General features: G+C 43.2%; 1 protein-coding gene across 8 annotated transcripts in view; it reads right to left on the reverse strand.

Annotated features, from left to right (window-relative positions):
* Positions 1 to 26787, reverse strand: part of TMEM241 (transmembrane protein 241) — a 107539-nt gene that overhangs the window by 64262 nt on the left and 16490 nt on the right. For all 8 annotated transcript variants that reach the window (XR_014295786.1, XM_082641296.1, XM_082641297.1 and 5 more), the window contains exons 4-6: positions 19683 to 19764; positions 6306 to 6383; positions 244 to 269 (exon numbers count right to left, since the gene is read on the reverse strand). Coding sequence is in view for 7 of the 8 variants with exons in the window: in XM_082641296.1 (XP_082497422.1) it covers positions 244 to 269; positions 6306 to 6383; positions 19683 to 19764 (186 nt within the window). In the remaining variant the exon portion in view is untranslated. The remainder of the gene's footprint in view (positions 1 to 243; positions 270 to 6305; positions 6384 to 19682; positions 19765 to 26787) is intronic.

Here is a 26787-nt window from a genome sequence, read left to right on the forward strand (position 1 = left end):
TTCTGGGCATCAATGGCTGAAATCTAGCATGAGTTGTTTTCCCCTTAGGGATAAAATATTTCAGAAAAAAAAAGAGCAAATTTGAGAATAAGACACAAAATAGGGATATGTGAGTGTCTGTAATAAATTCCTCTGTCAACTCTCAAGTATGAACTGTCAACAGACGGTTTCTCATGAAAGTTAACATCAGATTAAATCTTCTATTTTAGATGTTTGTGAAGCTGTTGTTTTTTTTAAACTTACCTACAGATCTTTGCAGGAGACGTTTTCTGTATGAAAATAAAGAGACATACAATTAGTCTTTAAAAACTCTTTTTTGTTCCCCTTAAAAGTAAATATTTAGATCAAGAGGCACATAAATTATGAATAAGTTTATTGGGGGCTTAACAACTTGCTGCACTTCAGTATTTATTGAGGCTTTTTCTGCTTGGACCAAATGAAGGATGATGACTCAGAGGTCCAGAGTTGAGTCACTTCGGCAAAGCACTCTGGATGAGTAGTTTTACCACTCTCACCAGGAGAACTATGTTTACCCACAAAAAAGCAAAATGACGCCACGCCCAAGCCTTCGAATATCTTACACACCGTGAAAAGGAGAGAGAAATCAATGTACCCTGTGTAGGAAAAGAAATTAAGCTCTTGTTCAACTTCTCTTCCGGTCTGTCTCTTTAAACTTTCCTTTCATTAATCCAGCTCTGACCCTGAGCAGTGCTATAAATTCTCTGGTATGATGTGTAAATTAGGAAACAGAAAAAAGGAGAAGGGACATTTGACTCCATCCCTAGAGAGAAGGAAAAAAGGGCAGATTGGGGAAATCTAAAGTTGCCGTTTAGAGCTCCCTGAAATGAAGAAATTCTAATGCATACTCTACCTTTGTTACCTCCTTTTTATTGGTCAGTTTAAGGGAATTAGTCCTTGGCACTTGGGAAGAAGGCTCTAGCAGGAGGAAGCATAGATTTTTTTCATATTTGACAGGGGAAATGGTCAGGCAAGATAATAGATTAATTCCGGACATTTCAGAAGGATTATTTTGCTAGTTGAGGACAAACTGCAATTTTCTTTTACTCCAGTTCAGATAAAGTGTGAACTATGAACATATTGTTTAAAAATGAGGCACTCAGTCCGGAGCCTGTGCTCCGCAACGGGAGAGGCCATGGCAGTGAGGAGCCAGTGTACCGCAAAAAAAAAAAAAAAAAAAAAATGAAGCACTCAAAAGGTACAAAATTTCAGTTATTATAAAATAAGCAAAGCCTGGGGACGTAACATACAATGCGGTGACTATAGTTAACAACAGCATATTGTATTGAATATATTCGGAAGTTGCTAAGAGAGTAGATCTTAAAACTTCTCATCACAAGAAAAACAAATGCGTGGTGATGGATGTTAACTAGACTTATTGTGGTGATTGTTTTGAAATATATACATTGAATCATTATATTGAACACCTGAAACAAATATAATTTTATCTGTCAATTATATCTCAATTTTTTTTAAAAAGTAAAGCACTGGCAAGAGAAACATGTGGTTTGCTATGAAGGCTATCTTAAGCTTTCATGTGTGACTAAATAATCCACATTGCATTGTTTTAATAAACACATGATGTGTGTGTACAAAGCAGTGGCTCCCATCTTTAGATCCTCTGCTATCTCTTATACGTTATCTCTCATCTTTGTGGAACCGGCCTCAGCAGAGACCAAAGGCAAAGCCAACCTTGACTCCACTGCCCCCCAGTGGGGACACTTATCCCTCAATACAGAAAGGATGACACACGCAGAGGTGACCTGGCTCCCACCTGGATAATTGCCCCCAACATGGGAAAACGTGTCACTAAAAGATTCTGAGCTAAATAAAGCTGACATCTCCAGAGTCTGGAGGAGGAGAAGGAGTGGAGAGGATGGGAACAAAAAGGATGCTCAACTCTTCCATGAGTGACATGTTCACCAGCAGGTGCTCGGGGGCTTCCGTTACAGGGCAGCAAATCAACCTTAGTGCCCGAAGGAGTTTGCCCATCCCACAGAGGAGAGAGTCCTTTTTATTTTGACCTCCTCTGACTACAGGAGCCCAGAACCTGAGACATGGAGAGTGAAAACCAGCAAGAAATTCATTACGGAGCTCCAGCCCCCAAGGCTCCGAGAGCAACTGAGGAGTCTGTGTCCGGGATTCCCCTCCACAAGGCCCTCGGTCCCCAAATCACCCAGTGATAAGTCCGAATGACATCTCAGCTCTGCGTGGGTCCCTATAGCTCTTCAAGAGTCACCTTGCCAAAGTCGCAGTAAGTAGCTGACACCGCTCTGGGTAAGCTAACGCGCTCTGAGGACCGCTGGTGCTGTCCTAGGTACTCAACACATATTGACTCGTGTCACTACGGGTTAATGTACAGTCCTGGGTTACGTGCTACAGATGAGGATGCTGAGGCACAGAGAAATCGGGTAGGTTGCTCGGGATCACAGGGTGTGCGCCCAGGCGATCGGGCTCCAGAGCCTGACCCTTTTGGACTCTATTCTGTCACAGCCAGTCCTGCAGTGATACCCACCGGCCCTTTCAGGCCCCTGGCCTTCATTGGCTGCTTCCTCTCTGCCTGGAGTGCCCAGAAAATTCCTACCCATTTGTGTGACTGGGTTCAAATCTGGCCCTTGCAAGCAGACTTACCAGCGGTCGCCCCCCAGTGCACCCACATGCCTGTTCCATCTCATAGGACATTCTATGGGCATCCCAGCACCTGTTTACATGTCAGCTCCCCATTCAGCCTGAGTTCTGTGAGGGTGATAAATGTGTCTCTCCACATCTGTAGCTGTAGAGCTTGCAAGATGTTTGACATGTAGCATATACTTCATAAATGTTGAGTGAACCAATGAATGAATAGCAGTATTCTAAGGTTAAACCGTGACAAATATATCTGCAAGTTAGTGAGAGTAATTCCACAACCCACACGCTTGGAGTCAAACCGTGTGCGTGTGTGTGCACATACACAAAGAACTAGTTATGGACGGTGACAATGAACCACAGCCCAGATAGAGCTTATTGTCATCATCTGGGAGCGAGGTCATGAGGAGGTCAGCTCTACTCTCCCAGGGCCATTCTAGGGGAACCTGACACATAACGGACCAAAGAGCCCACGTCCGGAGTCACAGGTCAAGTCTGAGAGGTGGCGTCCAACCATGTTCCTCATGACACCCGGTCGCTTGGTCATGGCTCCAGGCTCAATGATCAGGAATGTAAATCATATGACGAACATATCACGGTCATCTTCATCACAGAGCAGATTTTAACACCAAACTACTAGAAACCACCTACAAGTCTACAAACAGGGACTGGCCAACACACTGCATTCCATGTGGAGAGAAATGAGGCATTTAGGGATTCCGACAAATCGATCAATGGAAAAACAGGATGTATTTTATCATTTCTGTAAATATTCTACATACGTTTGAACTGAAAGAATGAAGTCGTTTCCTCTAGGAAGTAAGATCACAGTTGATTTCTGACATTTTTTTCCTCTGCATTTTCTACGACTTATTACATCTTATGATATTCGTAAAGGAAAGAAAGGGTTTTTTTAAAAAAAATAACTAAATAGATATGTAACCCACTCAATTGTTTCCTAATTTGCCCTGACAAGAAATGATGTGTTTTGTGTCAGTAATGAAATGGAGTTGAAGATTCACAATATTTTGGTATTCACCCAATGGCTTCCGAGGAAAGGTCCTCTTGGCCTGGGAGTCTGGCCCTTGGGCTCTGCTTGGTGGAAATACACTGAGGACCCTCCAGCCCCATGTCCCACCCTCACCTTCACCTACCTGATCTGACTTGTCCATCAAGAAGCAATACCCCACTGAGGGACTTCCCTGGAGGTCCAGTGGTTAAGACAGCGTGCTTCCAATGCAGGGGGTGCAGGTTCTATCCCTGGTCAGGGAATTAAGAACCCACATGCCAAGTGGTGTGGCCCCCCCAAAAAAGAAAGCAGTATCCCTGAAGATGGCTGGATCTCATCCCTAGACCAGGTAAATCTTCATTTTTAATTCACACAAAAGGTATCCATTTTGTGAATAAGAAGTCTTCTTTGGAATTTGAGTGGAATTGAGTCAGGGTCTGACTAGTCTCGCAGAAGCTGAGCAGCTCATGGAACCTAAGTGACCAGTTAGTGAATATTTCAGCTCAGCTCCAGTCCTTGGGCTGAGACCTGGGGCTCCAAAAAACACCCAACCACAGGGTCACTGCAATGAGAGGGCTGGAAGCAGGCAGAGATACAGGGAAAATCATACTGTATTTCACTGAATTTAAGATGCCACTGATTGTAAAATTAGTATTTTTTATACTACTAAGAAAAAAAAAAAATTAGACCAGGACATACCATTGACTATAAAAGCACCCTGATTTTAGATAGTGAAAACTTATTTTTTATTTTTTGAAGAATTATTTTATTTTTATTTATTTATTTTTTTGACCACACCATGCAGCATGTGGGATCTTAGTTCCCTGACCAGGGATCGAACCTGTGCCCCCTGCAGTGGAAGCACTTAACCACTGGACCGCCAGGGAAGTCCTGATAGTGAAAATGTTAGATGTGAGAAAAAGAAGCACACGTTAGAATTGATGAAATATGGAAATTGCAAGCTGGTGTGATAAGTAAAATGTCAGCTGAAGGTGCCCAAGTTGCCTGAGGTGTCAGGGAAGGTTCCCACGGCAGGCAGATTAGCCTAAAGTATGGAGCCTTGCTGGAGTCACTACAGGCTTCCCTCGCCTCCTGTAATCCGTTCTCCTCCGCAGAAACTGGGGGAGCTTTTAACACTGTGAAGCTGCACAGTGTCTGTGGGCCTTATAACCCAACCGGTTCCTCCCAGTGCACTCAGCATAAATCCCAAATTCCTAGCTCAGCCCCAAAGGCCCGCCTCCAGCCTCGTCCTAAGCGCCCCCTCTCTTTCTCATCAAGCTCCAGCCACACAGCCCAGAATGACTTCCACCAAGTCCCTTCCTCTGTCTGGTCCTTTGCCTCTGCTGCTTCCTCTTCCAGGGCGCCCTCCCCTCCCCACCATGTCTAACTCCTGTTCATCCTTTGTCTGGGTTTAATGTCACTTCCCCAGAGTGGCCTGCTCTGGCCACACAATCGAGCAGGTGGGTCTAATTCTTAGTTTAATGTCTGTCTCCCCTTCTGGGCTGATGCTCTGTAAGAGCAGCAATCATGCCTCTTGCTTACGACTGTAGACCCGGGCCTGGCAGGGTGGCCATGCACACAGGGATGTAGAAATATTCACAGAGTGAATGGGACAGGGGTGCACGAAGAGGTTTGCTGACAGATCAGATGAGAGAAACACTATGACATGGTCTAGGGAAAGTGAGACATTTGGTTGTGGCTGGAATTTCTGAAGCCAGAGAGGTGGATGGGCCCAAGTGGTGAAGGGCTTTGCAGGCCTCCAGGTAGCTTCTGGGTGGTCCTGAAGGGCTGTATGTAGGGGGACATGATCAGATCCATGTGTCAGAAAGGTCCCTCGGGAGTGGTGGTGTGTGGAGTGGCCTTGGCCACAGGAAAGGTGTCTCTCTGTCCCTGGCACACCTGTAAGAAGTGTGCTGCTGCCTGCATGGCCCACTAGCCTCTCTCGAGCTTAAAAGTTCCAAAATTTTGATGTGAAGTCATTTGAAACAGGCAGATGTCAGAAAAAAGGAACTCTCAAAAGAGGTACCAAACTAAAACCACCACTAACATTAAAAATCATAGCTAAACTACATAGTAGGTACAAAGCACCTACTATGTGCCGGAAAGTGTTGGGAGCACCTACCAGCACCTGTGCTGCATGGTGTCCTCCCAATGACTCTTTGAGTGGGTGACATTTTTCTCCCCTTTTCATGGATGGAGGCCCGGAAGGTGAGGAAACGTGTTCCAACTGGTGGAAGGCAGAGCCGGGGTCGGGAGGAAAAGAGGATGTCCCCAGGGTGGGCTAAAGCTCCTAGCACCCTGTGGGAAGCTCGCCAAATATTTCCTCATGGTTCTGGGATGCGGTGGGGGGAGGGGGGGAATGCCCCCCCCACCATCCAGGCCCACAGTCATCTCTACCTTGGCCCCCCAGGCCCTGGCTCAGCGCTGGCCTGGGGTTGAGGTCCATTCAGACCCACAAGCATCCCCACGTATGTTTGGTGAACTGAAGGGATGTCAAAACCATGATCCTTGAAATTAGTGACCACCGTCAGGCAGGCTTGACTGGAAACAGATGGCAGGAAAAGGCAGACACTAATATGGACCATACATAAAAAGCACGTCTTTGAAATTTCAAGCAAGGGAAGTGAAACTAGCCTTTTGCGTAATCATTTACCTCTTTCTGAAAACACTTCTGGTGCCCACAGATTATAACTTCGGCTACATTATGCAAAGTCAGAAACACAGGAATGGCCTGAAAGAAAACAAAGGAATAAGCATGAAAATATTTTCTTGGATCTCATAATTACATAATTCTTGATTTATGCTTAAAAATAAAGATCTGTGGGCACTTTTGGCATTCACGTTGATACTGCTCTCCAGCAAAAATTCTTCTGCGTGGATCAGTGTTCTTGCTTGCAGCATTGTGCTCAGTAGGGTGGATGTACAGGCTCCCCTCTTACGGGTATTCTCATCATTTATTAAGCACCTACTGTGTGGCAGGTGCCATGCCAGGTGCAGGGGACACATCCTGTGAACAGGTGGACATATGTTAGAGAGGCTGTCCCTATTGAGGTAAGAGCTCTGACCGAATGCACAGAAAGGCATGACCAACCCAGTGTGGGCAGAGCACGCCTTCTCGGAGGAAGTGAAGTGCAAAGTCTAAACGAGAGCAGAATGATGAACTAGAATGAGCCCAGGGACTTCCCTGGTGGTCCACTGGTTAAGACTCCACACTCCCAATGCAGGGGACGTGGCTTCGATATCTGGTTGGGGAACTGAGATCCTGCATGACGCATGGCATGGCCAAAGGGAAAAAAGAAAAAAAAAAAAGAATGAGCCCAGCAAAAAGAGACAAGGCGGGAGAGGGCTGGAGGCACACACAAGGGCGCAGAAGAGTGAGGAAGCCCACCTCCTCGGGGAACCAGGGGGACCTGAGTGGGGTGGAATATAGTGTGGAAGGGAAAAGTGGGGGAGAGGAAGGTGGAGAGGTAATCATGGGCCCTATCAGGGAATCAGGACCATCCCAAGGCCCATAAGAGACACTGAAGAGTTTAAAGCCCACCGTGCATGATTTGATCTGCATGTTTAGGGGACCTTGGACTGCTGGGTGGGGCAAAGGAGGCAGAGATGGCTGCGAAAGTTCAGTGGTGTGGTAGACGGAAAAACGGCCCTCCAAACTATAGCTGCATCCTAGTCCCTGGAACCCATGAACGTCACCTCATAGGGTGAAAAAAGGGCCTTTGCAAATGTGATTAAGGTGAGAATCTGGAGGTGGGGAGGTTACTCTGGATTATCCGGGTGGGTCCCAAATGCAAACACAGATCTCCTCCTAAGAGACAGGCAGATATCTGACACACACAGAGGAGGAGGCGATGTGACCCCAGAGGCAGAGACTGGAATGATGCAGCCATGAGCCAAGGAGTGTCAGCAGCCACCAGAAGCTGGAAGAGAGAGGCAAGGAGCAGATTCTCCCCTATAGCCTCTGGAGGGAGCGCAGCTCTGCTGACACACCTTGGCACTCACTTCAGACCCCTGGCCTCCAGAACTGGGAGAGAATAAATTTCTGTTGTTTGAAGCCACCTCGGTAGGTGGCAATTTGTTACAGCAGCTACAGGAAACTAATACAAGGAATGACAAGATGGTGGCCTGAACTTGGTAGTAGCAGCGAAGATGGAGAAAAGGGGCCACATGAGGGAAATATTTAGGAGATTGAACTGCAGTAAATGATGGGATAACTGGGATCAACTTTGTACCCTCAGAAAGGGGGGGAGGGAGAAGATATAAAAATAAGGTAACACTCCAGTGGGTTATCAAGATACACAGAGTACCCACTGCACATTGACTATCGCTGGGCTGTTTGCTAAGAACAGCAGTCTTTCCTAATTTGATAGATAATCTTGACAAGGTAAAGGGGAGGGATTAAGGGGCGAGGGATTGTGCTATTGTCTTTGTTGCTGCTGCTGATGATAATGTCTCCTGGAAAGCAGACAAAGATCAAGAATAATGCATGGGTTTTGGCATCAGCTGGGCTTCAGGCTCCAGCTCCACCATCTGCTAGTGGAGCAGGGCACGTATCCAAACAGTTTGCTCCTCTGTAGTATGAGGATAACAGTATCTACGACCTGGAGCTATAGGGAGGAATGATGGAAATAATGCAGGAGCACTGCATGAAGGCTGTCAATATTAAGAGGTACCAAGCCCACGCTCAGTGGCCTCGATGGAGGACCCTGAGCTGAGAAATTTTTCCAGCTTCGAGGACTCTTAAGTGGGTCTTTAAGCAGATGTTGCTGCCCAACCACTTCCAGATGGATGTATTCTTCATCTTTTGGCTGCGTTGGGTCTTTATTACTGCGTGCAGGCTTTTCTCTAGTTGCGACGAGCGGGGGCTACTCTTCGTTGCGGTGCACGGGCTTCTCATTGTGGTGGCTTCTCTTGTTGTGGAGCACAGGCTCTAGACACGGGCTTCAGTAGTTGTGGCACGTGGGCTCAGTAGTTGTGGCATGTGGGCTCTAGAGCGCGGGCTCAGTAGTTGTGGCACACGGGCTTAGTTGCTCCACGGCATGTGGGATCTTCCCGGACCAGGGCTTGAACCCGTGTCCCCTGCACTGGCAGGCAGATTCTTAACCACTGTGCCACCAGGGAAGTCCCTGGGAGTATATATTTTTACCTTGTCTTTAAGGCTTTTATAACTGTATAGCTCTGACCTATTTTAGTATTTTGTTCTAACTCACACTGTTTCATTTCATTCTGAACTCTCACCTTACATTTTTCTTGCCTTTTTAACGTTCTCTACTCCTTTAAAAGTTCAGCTGAAACTTTTTTCCTTTTAAAATCATCCTTTATTTTAATTATTTTCTATGTTTTTCATCTTTTGTGCTTCTTTTTATCCCTCTTAAACTTTTATATTTTCAATTATTCTTTATGTATTTTAAGATTATTAAAGAGATTTTTTAATTGGCTTTATCCATTGGGCTCATGTTTGGAAAATGTGGGCCCTGGCCTTCTAGGTCTGAGCCTAAGAAGATAGCACAGAAAATCTTAGAGAGGTTAATCCTGTGGTACGTGACATGAAAATGAAAGGGCAACCTGGATCTTATTTATTTAAAATTAAGCCCTGATTTAAAATGCTTTTGCCTCCTTGACTATAAAATCAGTAAGGAAACGAGATTTAGGGTGACTCTAGACGCTAACTCTAGACTTCAAGGAGGCTTAATTTTCTCAATTTTATAAACCGTGGACAGGTTTCTCCATCTCCCTAGGAGATTCTGATCAGATTCTGGAAAAGGATCTATCTACACATACAGAACTGATTTTATTTTATTTTTTATTCTATTTTATTTTTAATTTTTTAAAAGAAAGTTGCCTTTTAATTTTTTTAATTAAAAATTTTTTTTAAACTATTTATTTATTAATTATTTATTTTTGGCTGCACTGGGTCTTAGTTGCAGCATACAAGATCTTTAGTTGCAGCATGTGGGTTCCTTAGTTGTGGCATGCTAACTCTTAGTTGAGTCATGCATGCAGGATCTATTTCCCCGACCATGGATCGAACCCAGGCTCCCTGCATTGAGAGCGTGGAGTCTTAACCACTGGACCACCAGGGAAGTCCCCAGAACTGATATTAAAGTTCTCTAATAATAGATACCAACAATGTGTTCAGCACAGTGCTAATTATTTTAATTGCATTCTCTTATTTAAACCATATCTCAACAACTGTATCCACGGATGCTTGTTGCCCTGATTTACAGACAAGGAAACTGAAGCTTAGAGTGATGGGGCAGCTTGCTGGCGAGCTCACAACTAGTTCTGGGTATGACTCCATGACTCCAACCCAGTAATGGCAACGCCCACGCTCCCAGCCTCGATGTTATAGGAGCCAAATTACAGCAAGCCCCCAGTGTAAACTTCCTGGACCTACAACTGTGCAAAGTCTAATACCATTGTGTTCCAAATCCTGCCAGTCTGCTTCCTCCAGCAATATAACTGGTATGATCTAAAACAGATGACCTCGGAGTAAACTCTATGCCATTTTTTAAAGGGATATCTTCCATTTCCACTTAAAAAATTTTTAATCTGAATTTCTCAAGCCATTTTTCCGACTGAGGAGCTAACGGGCTTTAGAAACAGTAATTCTACGACTGATTTTATCAGCCTCCATAGAGATCTATCAAAAACAGTATTAAGGCAGTCTGCAATTTATGATTACTGATTTTCCCTTGGCCTCTACCTCTGTGCATGAAGCCCCAGTCTGAACTACATTATTAGTTCAAGAGACTCCAGTGACTGATTATTTTAGAAAACCTGCCTTTTATCTTTATGGAGTGAGGTTCAGCAGGACTTATTTTTGTGAAATCAGACAGAAGTGCTGGGAAATGAGGAATTCCCTGGTAATCCAGTGGTTAAGACTCCACGCTTCCACTGCAGGGGGCACAGGTTCGATCCCTGGTTGGGGAAATAAGATCCCACAAGCCACATGGTGCAGCCAAAAAAACAAACAAAAAAAGTTCTGAGATATGATAATAATAGCTAATATATACTGAATACTTACTATGTACCAGACTCTGTTTTGTTTTTTTTAATGTTACTGCTGTCACTGTGCGTTTTATTTTTTTTATAAATGTATTTACTTAATTTTGGCTGTGTTGGGTCTTCGTTGCTGCACGTGGGCTTTCTCTAGTTGCGGGGAGCCGGGGCTACTCTTCGTTGCAGTGCACGGGTTTCTTATTGTGGTGGCTTCTCTTGTTGTGGCGCATGGGTTCTAGGGTGCACGGGCTTCAGTAGTTGCAGTGCACGGGCTCAGTAGCTGTGGCTTGCAGGCTCTAGAGTGTAGGCTCAGTAGTTATGGCACATGGGCTTAGTTGCTCCGCGGCATGTGGGATCTTCCCAGAGCAGGGCTCAAACCCATGTCTCCTGCACTGGCAGGCAGATCCTTAACCACTGTGCCACTAGGGAAGCCCCCAGACACTGTTTTAATTGCTTTTACATATTCAATCATCATAATAAATCTATGAGGGAGATACTATTAACATTCCCGTTATACGGATGAGAAAAAAGGAAGGATATATTTTGGTTCTCCTTTTTAACCTGCCTCTTAATAATTTGAAACCACTTTTAGACGATCTAGACACTAGCTTGCTGCTATAGAGAACAGAAAAACAAGTCTGTTCTTTCACGTCAGGACTCTGGGAACGGCCTCAATAACAAAAGGTCCCCACCATCTTTCATCAGGAAAAATGGCTCAAGATCAACTACCATGAAGCCCAAGTTATCACTTTTGACACAAAATGTAATTGACCGAATTCAACTACCCTACAGTTCAATTCATTTCATTACTTAGGGGCACAGTTTGCAACTAATTTATTCTTAAAATTTTAACATTCACTTATAATTTTACATTGCATCCATGTACCATTGGAGATTTTTCTCTGGATGTAAAGAGAAATTGGTAGTTATTACTTAAGATTTTTCATTATTCCCATGCTTCCCAGAGTGGAATTTTCAAGCCTTGATTGTTATTTGTTCAGGTGTTGGAACTGACTTAAAACAGTTTTCTACCGAAAATCCTGGCCCTGCCCACAGGCATGGCCTCGGGTCACGCTGTAGGAGTGGGGATGACTCCCTTAGCCAAGTCTTGGGTCGACTTCTAAGTTTTTATAGAAAAACATCAATCCTACCTTCAGTTTGGGTGATTTTTAAATATGTGGACGTGGCCTTAATCTGCGATATACAATTGCTGGCCAGGCCCTTGCCAAAGAATGTAACTTTGAACCGTTGGCTGCCTAGTTTTCATCAAAATCACGCATGCCAGACATAACTGTTCCTACAGGAAGGGAGCCGGATAATTGGAGAGCAGAGATTTTAGCCCCAGAGAATTGCTCCCACTGAACTGCGCTGTCATTAGGCCTCCGAAATGCACTAAGAATCCCAGAAATCAGGTTACCATTGTGTTTGTTATAAGGACGCAATTGAAGACCCTAAGTAGCCCAGTTTACCCTTTATGAGGACTCAGGACCTGACAGCAAGGAAGAAGCATGTCTGCGGCAACAACCTGCTTTTCTCTAAAGCACTGAGAGTCTCATAACTTCTTCATTCGGCTGCAGAAAGCTGAGAGCTGAATCCAAGGCCCAACTGTATTTATTTCAAAGGCATTACAGCATAAATTTCTATGTGCTAAGTCTCTCTGTGGTCTCATCTAGCTCTTCTTCAATTACCCTTGACCTAGATTTCTTTTAAATTCTATTCATAAGAAATGCTTATCTTATTTTCATCATCATTATTCTTTTAAGCCACAACACATCCTTTTGGGAAGACAGTTGAGGTGTTTGAATATGTTTATGTGTACATATAAATGAATGTGTTCACAAATTGATTGGCATGAGATAAATTTGAGTGCTTATTTACATTAATTTTATCATTCTGTCGTTAACTGGCCAACGCCTTTTTTTTTTTTTTTTTTTTTGGCCTCACCAAGCGGCTTTTGGGATCTTAGTTCCCCGACCAGGGATCGAACCCGGGCCCTTGGCTATGAAAGCACAGAGTCCTAACCACTGGACCTCCAGGGAACTCCCTGGCCAACTCCTTGAGGGCAGAGGGCCAGACTCCCTCTTTGCCAGAGTATCTCCAGCACCAGCTTGGAGGCCACGTCCCTCCTTCATCTGCTCATCACATAAAGTAGCTGACCTGTGTTTAGGGGCCTTTTTTTTTTTTTTTTTTTTTTTTTGCGGTATGCGGGCCTCTCACTGTTGTGGCCTCCCCCGTTGCGGAGCACAGGCTCCGGATGCGCAGGCCCAGCGGCCATGGCTCACGGGCCCAGCCGCTCCGCGGCATATGGGATCCTCCCAGACCGGGGCACGAACCCGTATCCCCTGCATCGGCAGGCGGACTCTCAACCACTGCGCCACCAGGGAGGCTAGGGGCCTTTTTATTTGAAAAATAGGCAGCTTAGAATACCAGCTTGTAAGATGCATGGGAATAAGAACCTCACTTGGGGGCATAAATGCACGTGCTACTACAGAGGGCAGGTTGGCCCGCTCTCAGTGAACTGCTATTTTTCTCACCCTTTTTTAAACGAGTGCATAGGAATGAATTCAGTTAAATTAAATATGCTCCTCCTATAGCACCAGAAAGGGCTCTGAGGGAGGCGAGTGAGAACATATCCCCCTCCCCCATATAATCCTCAAGAAAATCTCTGTTGTAGCCTGGGGAGGGGAGTTATAAACATATCTTTTTAATTGTGGTAAAATATACATATAACATTTACCATTTTAACCGTTTTTACGTGTATAGTTCAGTGGCATTAAGTACATTCACATTGTTGTGCAACCATCACCACCATCCTTTCACAGAACTCTTTTCATCTGAAATTCTGGCCCCATTAAACAATAATTCCCCATTCTCCCCAGCCCACAGCTCCTGGTAAGCACCAATACTCTCTGTCTCTATAAATTTGACTATTCTAAGTAACTCATATTAGTAGAATCATACAGGACTTGACCTTTTGTGACTGGCTTATTTCATTTAACATAATGTCTTCAAGGTTCATCCATGTTGTAGCACGTGTCAGAATTTTCTTCCTTTTTAAGTCTGAATAATATTCCATTGTACTGATATACTATTTTGTTTATCCATTCATCTGTCAATAGACACTTGGATTGTTTCCAACTTTTGGCTACTGTGGATAATGCTGCTGTGAACACAGGTATACAAAATATCTGCTCAAGTCCCTGCTTTCAATTTTTTTGTTGGGTCATATGGTAACTCTATTTTCAACTTTTTGAGGAATCACCATACTGTTTTTCATTGCAGCTGTACCATTTTGCATTCCCAAAAGCAGTGCACAAGAGTTCCAACTTCTCCACACTCTCACCAACACTTGCTATTTTCTATTTTTTTTGATAACAGTCATCCTAATGGGCACGAAGTGGTATCTCATGATTTTGATTTGTATTTCCCTAATGCTTAATGATGTTGAGTACCTCATCATGGGCTCAGTGGCCATTTGCATATCTTCTTTGGAGAAATGTCTATTCAAGTCCTTTGCCCATTTTTCAATCAGGTTGTTTGGTTTTTGTTGTTGAATTTTAGGAGTTTTTTATATGTTCTGGATATTAATCCCTTATCAGATAGATGATTTTCAAATATTTTCTCCCGTTCTATGAATTGCCATTTTACTCTGTTGACAGCGTGCACTGATACACCGAAGTTTTTCATTTTGATGAAGTCCAATTTGCCTGTTTTTTTCTTTTGTTGCATGTGTCTTGCTGTTATAGCCAATAAATCACTGCTAAGTCCAGTGTCATGAAGTTTTCCGCTTGGAGCACAGTTTTAATAAGTCATTTTATAAGGGTTATGGAAAACATCTTTAGATGGGGCAGGAACATAACAAAATGCAGAGGACGGGGTTATTATTTTGCCACTGCGCCCACATCTTAAGTAATCCTTGCAGTCGGACTCTGATCACCTCTGATGAGAAAACCATGTGAAAGAGGAGAACTGCCTCTAACCACAGTGACAGGGAACCTTAGGGGAAGGGTCTCCATTCTATTGATAGATCAACATTTATGTTCTTTTCCCTATGGATCCAAGATCCCTTACATGATATTGGAGCCAAACCAAGTGGGAGGGAACCCACAGGCTCCAGTTTGCTTAACTGAGTAATTTCACTCCATGCGAGTCTGATTATCCATGTGTGTTTCCTCACCGACACCCCCGGCCAATCTCTATTCCATTGTGTTGAGTGAAGACAGAAACCCTGACAAGCAGTTAGGAAAGGCTCAAGATCAAAGTGCTGGGTAGGTAACCAAGGCCAGTCCTGTCGAGATGCCTCAATTTAGATTTGCGGAGTCTTCCAACTGCTGACCCTGAGCAAGAAAAGAGCATGGTTTGAGCAACCAGATCACCAGCACTGGGATGGCTTCTCCCTGGCAAGGTCCCGAGTGTGAGAATCTGCACATCTGTTCTAAACACTCACCAGCACAGGCTTTGAGGCAATCCTGTCCAGCTGAGAAGGGCTGCGACAGGGAAATTATCATAAGAGTAATAACGACTGGTTCAAGTTGTCCTGTCCCTCCAAAGGCTGACATTCATGCCATCAGCCCTCATCACTGTGACCTTACTCAGGGCAGGAAAGCTGGCCAGGCAGAGCCAAATTAGCCCCTGTAGAAGGGAGGACAGCCACACGGCTCCTCTCCCCTCCTCCCAGCTCCATCCTGATGGGCTCATCTCCTCTGCTTGTTGTGATTTAGGGAGGAAAGAGGGTAAGCGTTGCAAATGAACCGCTATCGTTGGACAGGCTTGAGTCTGCATCTCTGCTTTAACATTTACTAGTTGGTGACCTTGGCCAAATAATTTGCATCTCAGTTTCCTCAACTGTAAATGGGAGTAATGAAGTCCTACTTCATATGTCATGAGGGTTGACAAGAGGAAGTGCCCGGCACACATATATAACACTGACTATTCGCGATGCCTGTTCCCATGGTGAGTTGTGTGTCTCTCATGGATTCCCCTGGAAGTTCTTCAAGGTCAGGAAGCAGGTCTTATTCCTCATTAAGCCCCCAGAAGTAGATTCCCCAACAAATATTTGCTGAATGGAGAGCCACAAGAATAATCTCCTTCCCTTAATTCTATCATTCGGTTGTGAGTTCCAGGTAGAAAAATCAATAAAGAACTGTCCCCACCTCGCCTTTGCAGAGTTAAATCAGCTTGCTCTCAGGAGTTGCACATCAGAAGAATAGCTTCAAATTCTTGTCAGATTAAGGAGGCCTTTATGGAGCAAAGCAACTTCCTAAGTGTTTTGCATAACAACACACCCACGGATTTTAACTGAGCATGTTTCCCCCAGGTCCTCGTGGATTCATGAAACTGCCAGCCTGGCACCAGCATACTTACACGGGTTTTCCATCTAACACAAGCTGTACGAGTGCCTCGTGTTTCATCCACTCTGTAAATTTTTAAGCAACTATGTAAAAACAAAAAACTCAGAAAACAAAGAACAGATGCTGGGTTGAGTTATTTCACTAAAAAAAACAATAATAAGTGTCTCCTTTCTGTCCTCCTCCCACTCTAATCGGGTATATTTGGTTTGGGGTTGTTTCCCTTTGCTCAGAGTTTGAATTGCAGCAGCTTCGTTCTGCCTATGAGAGAAGTCTGTGCTCTAGGCCAGGGGCACTCAAATGCGGTCCCTCCAAAAGATAAGGGGCTCACACAGAATATAAGTCAGTGCACTGCTTCCTTCCTCAAAAAGTCCTGCTATGAAAAAAAAAAGTCAGCTCAAACTAATCAGCGTGTTTAGTGCCAAGCGTGATGTTCATTCTGGCACAATCTCCTTACAGACAGGTAACAAAGAGCTCACAGGCTATCACCTTCTGTGGACCACACTCTAAGAAGCATTGTTCCAGGTTACAGAAATCTCCATCTGCCTGAGACATACTAGATTGACATTTACAATGGACTTTTGAGGGGTTTTTGGCCACCTAGCCTCCTTATCCCTTCCTTGGTAAAGCACTCCAATATAAAGCATCTGCCTCACCCTTTCTCAGTCTGTGGGTCCAGCTGGGGATCCTGTATGGCCAGGGCTGGCCAAATGCCCTGAGTCTCTCCAGTCACAGTGAATGGTTCAGAAAAGTCATGATCCAGGACTGGTCAATCAATGTAAATCCATCCAGCTTTTAGACCTGGGATGGGCAGTGGTCCTGATTGATGCAATCAGGGTGAATTGTGAGACTCATGCAGAAGCTACAAGGAAGACAGTCTCTCCATTAGACTTAAAATTGTGAGGATGTCAGCCTGAAGTCAACAACACCCATGAGGCGAGAGCCTGGCTCTGAAATGAAGCAAAGACAGAGAGGAGAACTGAAAGAGAGACAGAAGCTGGATTCTGAGTAGGTCATTGGAACCTCTGGGTCAAGCTATGCCTGAAGCAGTTTCTACACTATGACTTTTCATTAATGTGAACCAGGAAATTTCCCTTTTCTTAGACCAGTTGGTGAGCTTTCTAACACTTGCAACCAAAAGTCTCAAGTTTATGCATGACTACTGTACCCTGGGCTCATTCTAAAATCCATATACATTGATCCTAAAGAGACAAATCTGAAAAGGCAAAAGGTGGGAAGTCAGAAGAGCTGCCATTACCTGGAACTAGAGACAGGTTACCAAGACTTCCCACACCTAAGTGTTTTCCTCTGCCAGGTTATTAACATCTGCCTCACATATCAGGTGACTGTGAGACACATGAAAAGATACAAAGGAAATCACTCTGGAGAACACATGAAAAAGCACTATACAAACAAAAAATTATTAGCACAACACCTTAGTTATTCAAACTTCAAAACTCTGGCACCCATAACTATCCAGAGCCTACAAAAAATTTCAAGAACTTTTGTACAACAATAGATTGTTTTTTGTTTTTTTTGTTTTCCAGTCAAATCCTATACTCTGCTATAGAAGAGGAAGCTCCCCCTGCAGGCCAGAGGCCGTAAAGAGAGGCCATGGACTTGGAGGAGCCTGACAGCATCAAGAGCGGCAGCTGAGAGCCAGCCTGGCCCCCTGTTCTGGGCTCAGCACCAACGTGCTCTGTGTCTCACTTCTTAGGTCACCCAGGCTATTTTCTCCCCCATCACACACATCATCCCATCTACTCAAGCTTATGAATCATGAAAGGAAAATGATGATTTAATTTAGAAATTATCGATTTAATTTAGAAATTATCGCAGTTAATTCTCAGCCACTATTTTGCAGCTTTGGAGTTGTCCTAACAATACTATTATTATCCAGAGAGGCAGATTTTGTTTTTACTGTTTTCATATCTGAGGCCTAAGGGGCCAACATAACAACAAACTTTACATTAAAAGACTGAATTGTTTGAAAATTTCGCATTTTTTCAAACATTAGAATACAATCATTTTCTGATAGATTAAAAACAGCAATTAGAGTATAAAACCATTCCTGAAGACCTAAACAGATGTTTCTCCAAAAAAGACATACAGATGACCAACAAACACATGAAAAGATGCTCAACATCACTAATCATTAGAGAAATGCAAATCAAAACTACAATGAGGTATCACCTCATACCAGTCAGAATGGCCATCATCAAAAAATCTACAAACAATAAATGCTGGAGAGGGTGTGGAGAAAAGGGAACCCTCTTGCACTACTGGTGGGAATGTGAATTGGTACAGCCACTATGGAGAACAGTATGGAGGTTCCTTAAAAAACTAAAAATAGAACTACCATATGACCCAGCAATCCCACTACTGGGCATATACCCTGAGAAAACCATAATTCAAAAAGATACATGCACCCCAATGTTCATTGCAGCACTATTTACAATAGCCAGGACATGGAAGCAACCTAAAGTTCCATTGACAGATGAATGGATAAAGAAGATGTGGTACATATATACAATGGAATATTATGCAGCCATAGAAAGGAATGAAATTGGGTCATTTGCAGAGACGTGGCTGGACCTAGAGTCTGTCATATGGAGTGAAGTAAATCAGAAAGAGAAAAACAAATATCGTGTATTAACACATATATGTGGAATCTAGAAAAATGGTACAGATGAACCTATCTGCAGGGCAGGAATAGAGATGCAGATGTAGAGAATGGACATGTGGATTCGGTGGGGGAGGGGGAAGTGGGATGAATAGGGAGATTGGGATTGACATATAAACACTACCATGTGTAAAACAGATAGCTAGTGGGAACCTGCTGTATAGCACAGGGAGCTCAGCTTGATGCTCTGTGGTGACCTAGGTGGGTGGGATGGGGGGTGGGGTGGGAGGGAGGTCTAAGAGGGAGGGGATATATGTATACATATAGCTGATTCACTTCGTTGTACAGCAGAAACTAATACAACATTGTAAAGCAACTATACCTCAATTAAAAACAAACAAACAAAGAAAACCTTAACTATATGAAAAAAAAGTTCCTGATTTTTAAGCCACGTTCTGAGACTCTGGTCAATGCTGATATTTATGGATTCTCCTCTGGTGGCAAAATAACTAAATTTTTGGAGTTCCATATCATATATAACATAGCTGGAAGAAATCTGTTCTTCACAGTACCCTCCTTTGAGGAGCTCAGTCCTGGGGTCTGGGTGGGAGGACAGAATGAACACTTGTTTCACTAGTGTCCCCGTGTACTGGGCATCAATTCCGTGCCAAGCATGCGAACCCACGACTAAGCCCAGCCCACCCAGGCCGTGTTATTGATGGGCAAGGTCACGGTCCCCGGAAGCAAGGAGCAGACTGAGCCCACCCTCCCTGATCCCAAGGACGGGGTGTATCCACGCAGAGGAGACTCCACAAATATCACTACTTCCTGCATCTCCATCTGCAGCTCTCCATCTTGTAAAACAAGTCAGTCCTTCCCTGTTATCTGGTTATCTTCAATTCAGGGAGTGGGAGCACTCCATGTTGGCCTCAGCCCCAAGACTTGTTCTTCAATCTAGCTGTACCATCGTTAAAGCTGTTGCTTTGCCCCCTATTGATCCAAGGTGCAACAAGTTAAAGGCAAAGGGGAAGAAGGGAAAGGGACCTCTAACACTTACCAGTCTGGACAGTGCTCTGGAACCAGCATAGATGATACCCACAAACAGCACTGAAGCAGGAAGCCATGTCAAAACATCAGATCTGTAAAAGGGAAAGAGGCCATAGATTTCTGTCACTTTATGTCCAAAAGACCTCGCTGGAAGGTACGACGCTCGCATACACCAAATACAGCACTCATGGTTGTCTAAACATCCCCAGGTGACTTGTGAAGCATGATTTGCTCTGTATCGTTGAGAGGGACAGAAGCTGACCAAGCCATCCTGCCTACAGTCCATCACTCAGCCAACGATGCGGCGTTACTGATCCCACAATCGGGCACAGACGGGCTGGAGATGGAAAAGGTTTCCTGCAGATTGGGAGAAAGAACAGATCTGATTTTTTTTTAAAGAAGCAGTGAATGTTATTCTTTGGAATTTAAGTAGCCGGAGGCTTTGAACACATGCCAAAGTATTTTTAAAAAATTTTAAAGGCTATTTACCTAGGCAAGGTACCAAACAGCTCCAGGGAGCCACAACAAAAGGAACCACAGTGTGAAAGGATGGAATTGAAAAGAGTGCCTGAACTTGAGCTGGGTGGCCACGTGCTGAGCCTCAACCGTTTACCTGGGATGCCAGTTCAGGGAATCTCCGAAGACCTCTCAAGGGCACATTTCTTTGATTCCCTTGTGGCCACACCAAGAACTGCTTTTTCTTTTTCTTTTTCTTTTTTTTATCTTTTTTTTTTGGCCACACTGCGTGGCTTGCAGGATCTTAGTTCCCTGACCAGGGACCAAACTCGGGCCCCTGGCAGTAAAAGCATGGAGCCCTAACCACTGGACAGCCAGTCCCAAGAACTGCTTTTTCAACAGTTTAGAATCTTGCTCTCCTCAGAATACCTTTCCTGTAGTTTCAGTTCTACAGTGAAAACCTGGGGGAAGAAACTTCATTTTCTTCTTTGCACAAATCAGAAAAATAGCTACTGTGCAGTTTCCTTGTTGACAGCAGATGGACTGGACCAGTAGTGTTAATTCAGATTTAAGAAATTATCTGAATCTTGGTTTGAGTAAACTTGTGATCTGCATGCAATATTAACTAGATCGGATAGCTTTTATACTTTCATACGTACACATAGGCTCTCCCCACCCTCATCAACATCCATTAGTTATTGAACTTTGTGAACTGGCATTGAAACATTACAACAATGTTTTGTTGCACCAATTTTATAAACTTTTACAGTGCAGTACGGTTATTTTTCAGAGACAAACCAAAGTTTAATTTCTCAAGGTTCATGCTGTTTGCTTTAGCAGCATTTGATGGTGGATCTTCTATACACATTTGTTAAAGATGAAAAATAAGCCAGATTGCAAATGCTTTTTCTTTCTTTTTTAAAGCAAACCGTGTACCACGTTTTTTGGTCCAAATTGTGTAGGATAAGTTAAATTTCATTCTAATAACCAATATGAGTGTATTTCTGTAAGTATAGTTATGTTGAAATAAAGTTTTAAAAAGCAAAAAAAAAAAAAAAAGCAAAATCTCAGTCTTTCCATACAGTACACATCACTGAGGGTGCAACTTGCTTCCCCCATCAGTTACAAATGCATTCAGTTCGCTAATTCAAGTTCCCAGAGTTATTCTAAAATAAATATAAATTAATGAAGACATTCCAGCAGGATATAACATAATAATCCCAAGTAACTCAATGAACTGCTCTCCTGGGATGGAGACTGTTCAAGAAGTGTTCTTTGTTAATTTTATTAACATGGGCAGGCACTCTATCATCAGACCTGCTTTTGTACAACTTCCCAGGGAACACGGCATGAAAATGTTTCTAGTCTCAGATAAGGCCTTCGAACCCTACTTCCTGTATATAGTCATTCAGCCAAACTCACAGCAACTTGCAAGGTGCTCACAGCGCCAGAGTTAATATTAACAGCAGCATCAGGGACTTCCCTGGTTGCACAGTGGTTAAGAATCCACCTGCCAATGCAGGGGACATGAGTTCAAGTCCTGGTCTGGGAAGATCCCACATGCCACGGAGCAACTAAACCTGTGCACCACAACTACTGAGCCTGCGCGCTAGAGCCCATGTGCCACAACTACTGAAGCCCACGTGCCACAACTACTGAAGCCCGCACACCAAGGGAAGCCACCACAATGAGAAGCCCACGCACCACAACGAGAAGCCCACGCACCCGCAACGAAGAGTAGCCCCCGCTCTCCACAACTAGAGAAAGCCCGCTCGCAGCAACAAAGACCCAATGCAGCCAAAAATAAATAAATTACTTTAAAAAACAAATCACAAAAAAAAAAAAAGCAGCATCACCAATGACATTTTTTGAGCCCTTGCTACAAACCAGGCACTGTGCTAAATGTTTTCTACACTGTAATCTTTTTAAAATCTGTGGGAGTTCCCTGGTTACCAGTGGTTAGGATTCCAGGCGTTGACTGCTGTGGCCTGGGTTCAATCCCTGGTAGGGGAACTGAGATCCTGCAAGCCGTGCAGCGTGGCCAAAAAATATTTATCTAAAAATAGATAAATAAAAAATAATAATAAAATAAAATCTGCACAACAATCTCACGAGGAAAGTATCATTATTATTATTATTATTATTATTACCCCCACTGTGCAGATGAAGAAACCGAGGCACAAAGAGTTTAAGTAATTTGTCTATGGTCAGAAAAGCTGGTAATGGCAAAGCCACAATTTGAATTCAGGTCTGTCTGACTTAAAACCTTGCTTTTAACCACCTCTCATACTTTACCCTCAAGGATCTCATAATAATCTAATGTGAGACAATGATATATAAATAAATAAGTTGCAAACACAACATGATTTTGCTCTGGTAGCAGCTCAAGCAGCTAGTTATCTGAGAAATATTCTGCTATTACTAGTCCTGTTGCCATCACAGACATCTGTACTTCCAACCAAAAGGTGAACAAAGAATGGAAATGCCAGCCTCCATCCTAGAGGGCCACGCTAATACCGACCAATTGCTACTCTTCTAGGAAAACGCTTTCCCATTAGACATTAAGGGCCAAGTCCCATGGCCTGCTGTGCCCTAGAAGGAAGCCCAGAGCATGTACTGTGGGGAGCATGATGAGGAAGGAAGGAAGGCATGTGCAGGGGGGAAATAGCGGCTGGCCCAGCTGCGGCAAGCCCGACACTTCAGAATGGAAGGTCAGTGAGGCCCCAGACATGCGTGCCCCACCCACTCCTAAACAAAGAAAACTCCTGCCGACTCGCATACCTACTACAGGCGATGTCAGGGTATCTGAATGGCCATGGACGTGAGGAAAAGAAAACAGCGCTAGGGAACCTCTTGTATTTTAACCCCTCCGCCCTAAAATACAAAGAAATAACTTCAAAAAGAAAGTTTAGGCAAAATTAGAAGATACGTATAAATATAATTTTTTCTGGGGAAAAATTTCTGAAAAGGAATTGGGACCTTTGAAAACTTAAGATGTACTGTGAAGTTTTGTAACGTAAAAAATGCGGGAAAAATTTCCTAATTGTAACAAATTCTTTACAGCCAAAGACTTTTTATCCCGGTGAAACCATTTTGGACTTCTGAATTCCAGAACTGTAAGATAACAAATCTGTGTTATTTTAAGCCAAAAAAAAAAAAAAAATTCCATCTCTGTAAGTACAGAGCATAGCACAAGGTCTGACTAAATTTTCCTCTGTATCTTACTACTAGAGTAGAATTTTTCTCTCAATAAAGGATAAGTTTCTTTTTGTTGTTAAAAAAAAAAAAAAAGGAAGAACTTCAACCAGAAAAAATATACACAGGAATTAGAATTTGGACCTCTGGCTTCCAGGGTTTCCACGACTGTAAGTGTGATCTTACAACATGGAGGGGTCAGATCTTTCAACAGCTACTGGGGCAGATAAAATTCATGATGACTGAATTTTCCATACTCTTCCAGGCAGTGTGGAAACAAGGTGAGTACCAGCTACAAGGGCGGTGCTTCTTTGTGTTTTTGCCATCTCTTGAAGTATTTCTTTAAAATCCTTTCTTCAGAAAGAAAGGAAACTAATTTTTACATCCTAGTTACGTCTGCTAAAACTGAGGATTCTTTCCTCAGGAGATATAGCAATAAGTGATGGAAACTGTACCTGGTTCTGGGCACTGGACAGTATAATCTTATTCACATGGTTGCTCAAATCTTTGGAAATTATAATTAGCTCTCTTCACTCCCAAGGAATGTTCCAGCAGTTAGCTGAAAACTTTAACCAACAGCTCTGAGGGATGGACAAACTTCACACATGTCCCTGGGCTGTGCCCTTTCTTCTAGGTCAGGGCATCTAGGGCTGGGATCATCTGGGGGTCATCTAGGTTATCTAGAGGTGGGAGTAGGAAGGATGCACAAGTACAGAGCAGGAGGCTCTGTGCAGTAGAAAGAATGTGGTCAGGCAAACCTTCCTATTTAGAAGATTTATATCCAACTCTAAAGCTAGTTGATTTATATCCCAACTCTAAAGCTAGTTTGCAGTGAGAGCTCAGTTTTACATTTATAAAATGGTGATAATAATGCTCAGAAGGCTATTGAGACAATTAGCTAAAAGAATGAATACGCAGCACTTGGGGTAGTACGTGGCACATTGAAAACAACAACACTCAATAAATGTTCTCCTTCTGGCTTTTCCACACATAACTCCAAGTTCAGATGCCACTAGGAAAGACTGACAGATCCACCTAAGATGGCCATAAGATCGCCAAAACACCATAAAGAAAATGAAAAGATGATTAGCAAACCAGGAAAAACACTGGTAACATATAAAACAGGTTGGAGTTTAATATCCTTGATGTATAATGAGTGTTTACAAATCAATAAGAAAAAAACCAACTCCCCAAAAGAAAAAAGAAAAACACTCAAAGGACAGAAATAGGTAATTTTCTCTCTCCTTTTCCTGTCTGTCTGTGTATGTGTGCGTGTGTGTGTCTCTCTCTCTCTCTCTCATACACATACACATACACACAAGAAACACAAATGGCCAATAAACATGTGAAAAGTTATTCAACTGCCCTAATACTAAAAGAACTTTAAAATAAAACAATGATATACCAAGTTTTGCCCAAGAAACTAGCAATTTTTAAGAAATGGTATCTTATACAGGGGGTCATAAAATTAATGCCTTCATATACTGCTGTGGGATATAAACTGATACCTTTCTGGAGGCTACATATATACTACTTGACTACACTTTATTATTTATTATTATTGTTGTTGAGGTATTTAAAGATATCTACAGTGATGTTTCCATTTACAAGTGGAATAAAACTGCTTCTGACCTCATGGTTGATCATCAAACATTCTTCAGCCTGGAGCCCTCCCCCTCCAGATACCTGCATGGTTCACTCCTTCACGTATTCAAATCTCTGCTCAAAAGTCATCTTATCCATGAGCCCTTCTTACCCACCCTATATAAAATAACAACCCCCCCCATCCACTGGCCCATACTCAGGCACACAGACATACACATTATCCACTTACCCAGCTCTATTTTTCTCTACACCTATTGCATCATCCACTTTCATTTTTAGTTGTTTCTTGTCTGTCTGCATCAATTAGAATGTAGCTCTATGAGGGCAAGGATTTTTGTCTGTTTCGTTCATTATGCACCCCTTACACCTAACACAATACCTGGCATATATAGTAGAACTCAAATACTTACTGAATGAATCACCGTGTATTATTTTTGTAACTTAAAAAGTTGTCCTTTCTCTTTTGTTTGGTACAAAGTTTGGTACAAAGCAGCAAGATACAACAGGAAACTGCAGTCATGACTCTAATTCACATTTCTTCCTCTGCTTTTCTCAAGTGCTTCAGAGACTTTGCCCTGAACAGAATTGCTGGCGCTTACAGCTACTCAGTTGTCAAAGGCAGGGATGCAAGCAAAAAGTTCCATATCCTGCCATCTGCCTGTGTGAAATGGCCCCAATGCGAGAATCCTAAGGATTTCAAATTCAATAAACATTTGTAACGATAATGTTGTAGCCTATAACTGTGACAACAAAAAACCAACTGCATTAAAAAACAAACATGTTTTTCTTCAATAGACGTGAACTTAGAAACTTGAAATGGAGGCAGTTATTTTGTTTCCTATAATAATTTATCTCTTTTTCTTATTAAAAAGTGGTACCTTCCATGTTAGAAAATTTTGAAAACACAGATTATCAAGAAAAACATTATAATCACAATCCTACTAGCCAAAGATAACCACTGTTCATACCTTGTTCCATCTCCTTCCAAACAGCATCCATATGCACGTATATGAACATTTCAACCAAAATGGGATGCAATTGCACAGGTTGTTTTATAACCTGCTTCACATCTTTCCATGCCACAAAAGTCATCCCCAATTTGTTAATACTTGAATACCAGGCTACTGCTGGACATTGAAGCTTATCTTAGGTTTTTACTATTCTAACACAGTAATGATTATCCTTGAATATATTCTCTGCTCATATTTATGATGTTTTCACAATATTCAGAATACATTTCCTGAAGTGGAATTGCTGTTCCAAGATACACACGTTAAAGTTTGTGACTGGTTACAAAATTGCCTTCCAGAGATGTTATACTGACTCATTCTCTGCTATGATCTGCAGGTTTATGTCCTCCCAAGATTCGTATGTTGCAACCCTAACCCCTAGTATGACAGTATTTGGAGGTGGGGCCCTTGGGAGGTAATCAGGTCATGAGGATGGAGCCCTCATGATGGGATTAGTGCCCTTGTAAGAAGAGACACAAGAGAGCATGCCTCCTCTCTCCATCTCTCTCTCTCTCTCTCTCCCCCTCTCTCTCTCCCCCCCACACACTCCCACCATGTAAAGATGCAGGAACAAAGCAGACATCTGTAAACCCACAAGAAACCCTCAACAGAAACCAACCAGACTGGCACCCTGATCTTGGACTTCCCAGCCTCCAGAACTGTGAGAAATAACTGTCTGCTGTTTAAGCTACCCAGTCCGTGGTCTTTTGTGATAGCAGCCTGAGCTGGCTGAGACGCTCTTTGGCAGCTCTAACACTGCATGATTCTGAGACACCCAACAGCCTGCGCATTAGGAACAAACGAGGCACATCTATTAAGGCACCTCCTCTCCACCTTTAATCCACAAGG

The sequence above is a fragment of the Mesoplodon mirus genome, assembly GCF_964341445.2.
Source record: "Mesoplodon mirus genome assembly, chromosome: 13".
NCBI classification, from domain to species: Eukaryota; Metazoa; Chordata; class Mammalia; order Artiodactyla; family Ziphiidae; genus Mesoplodon; species Mesoplodon mirus.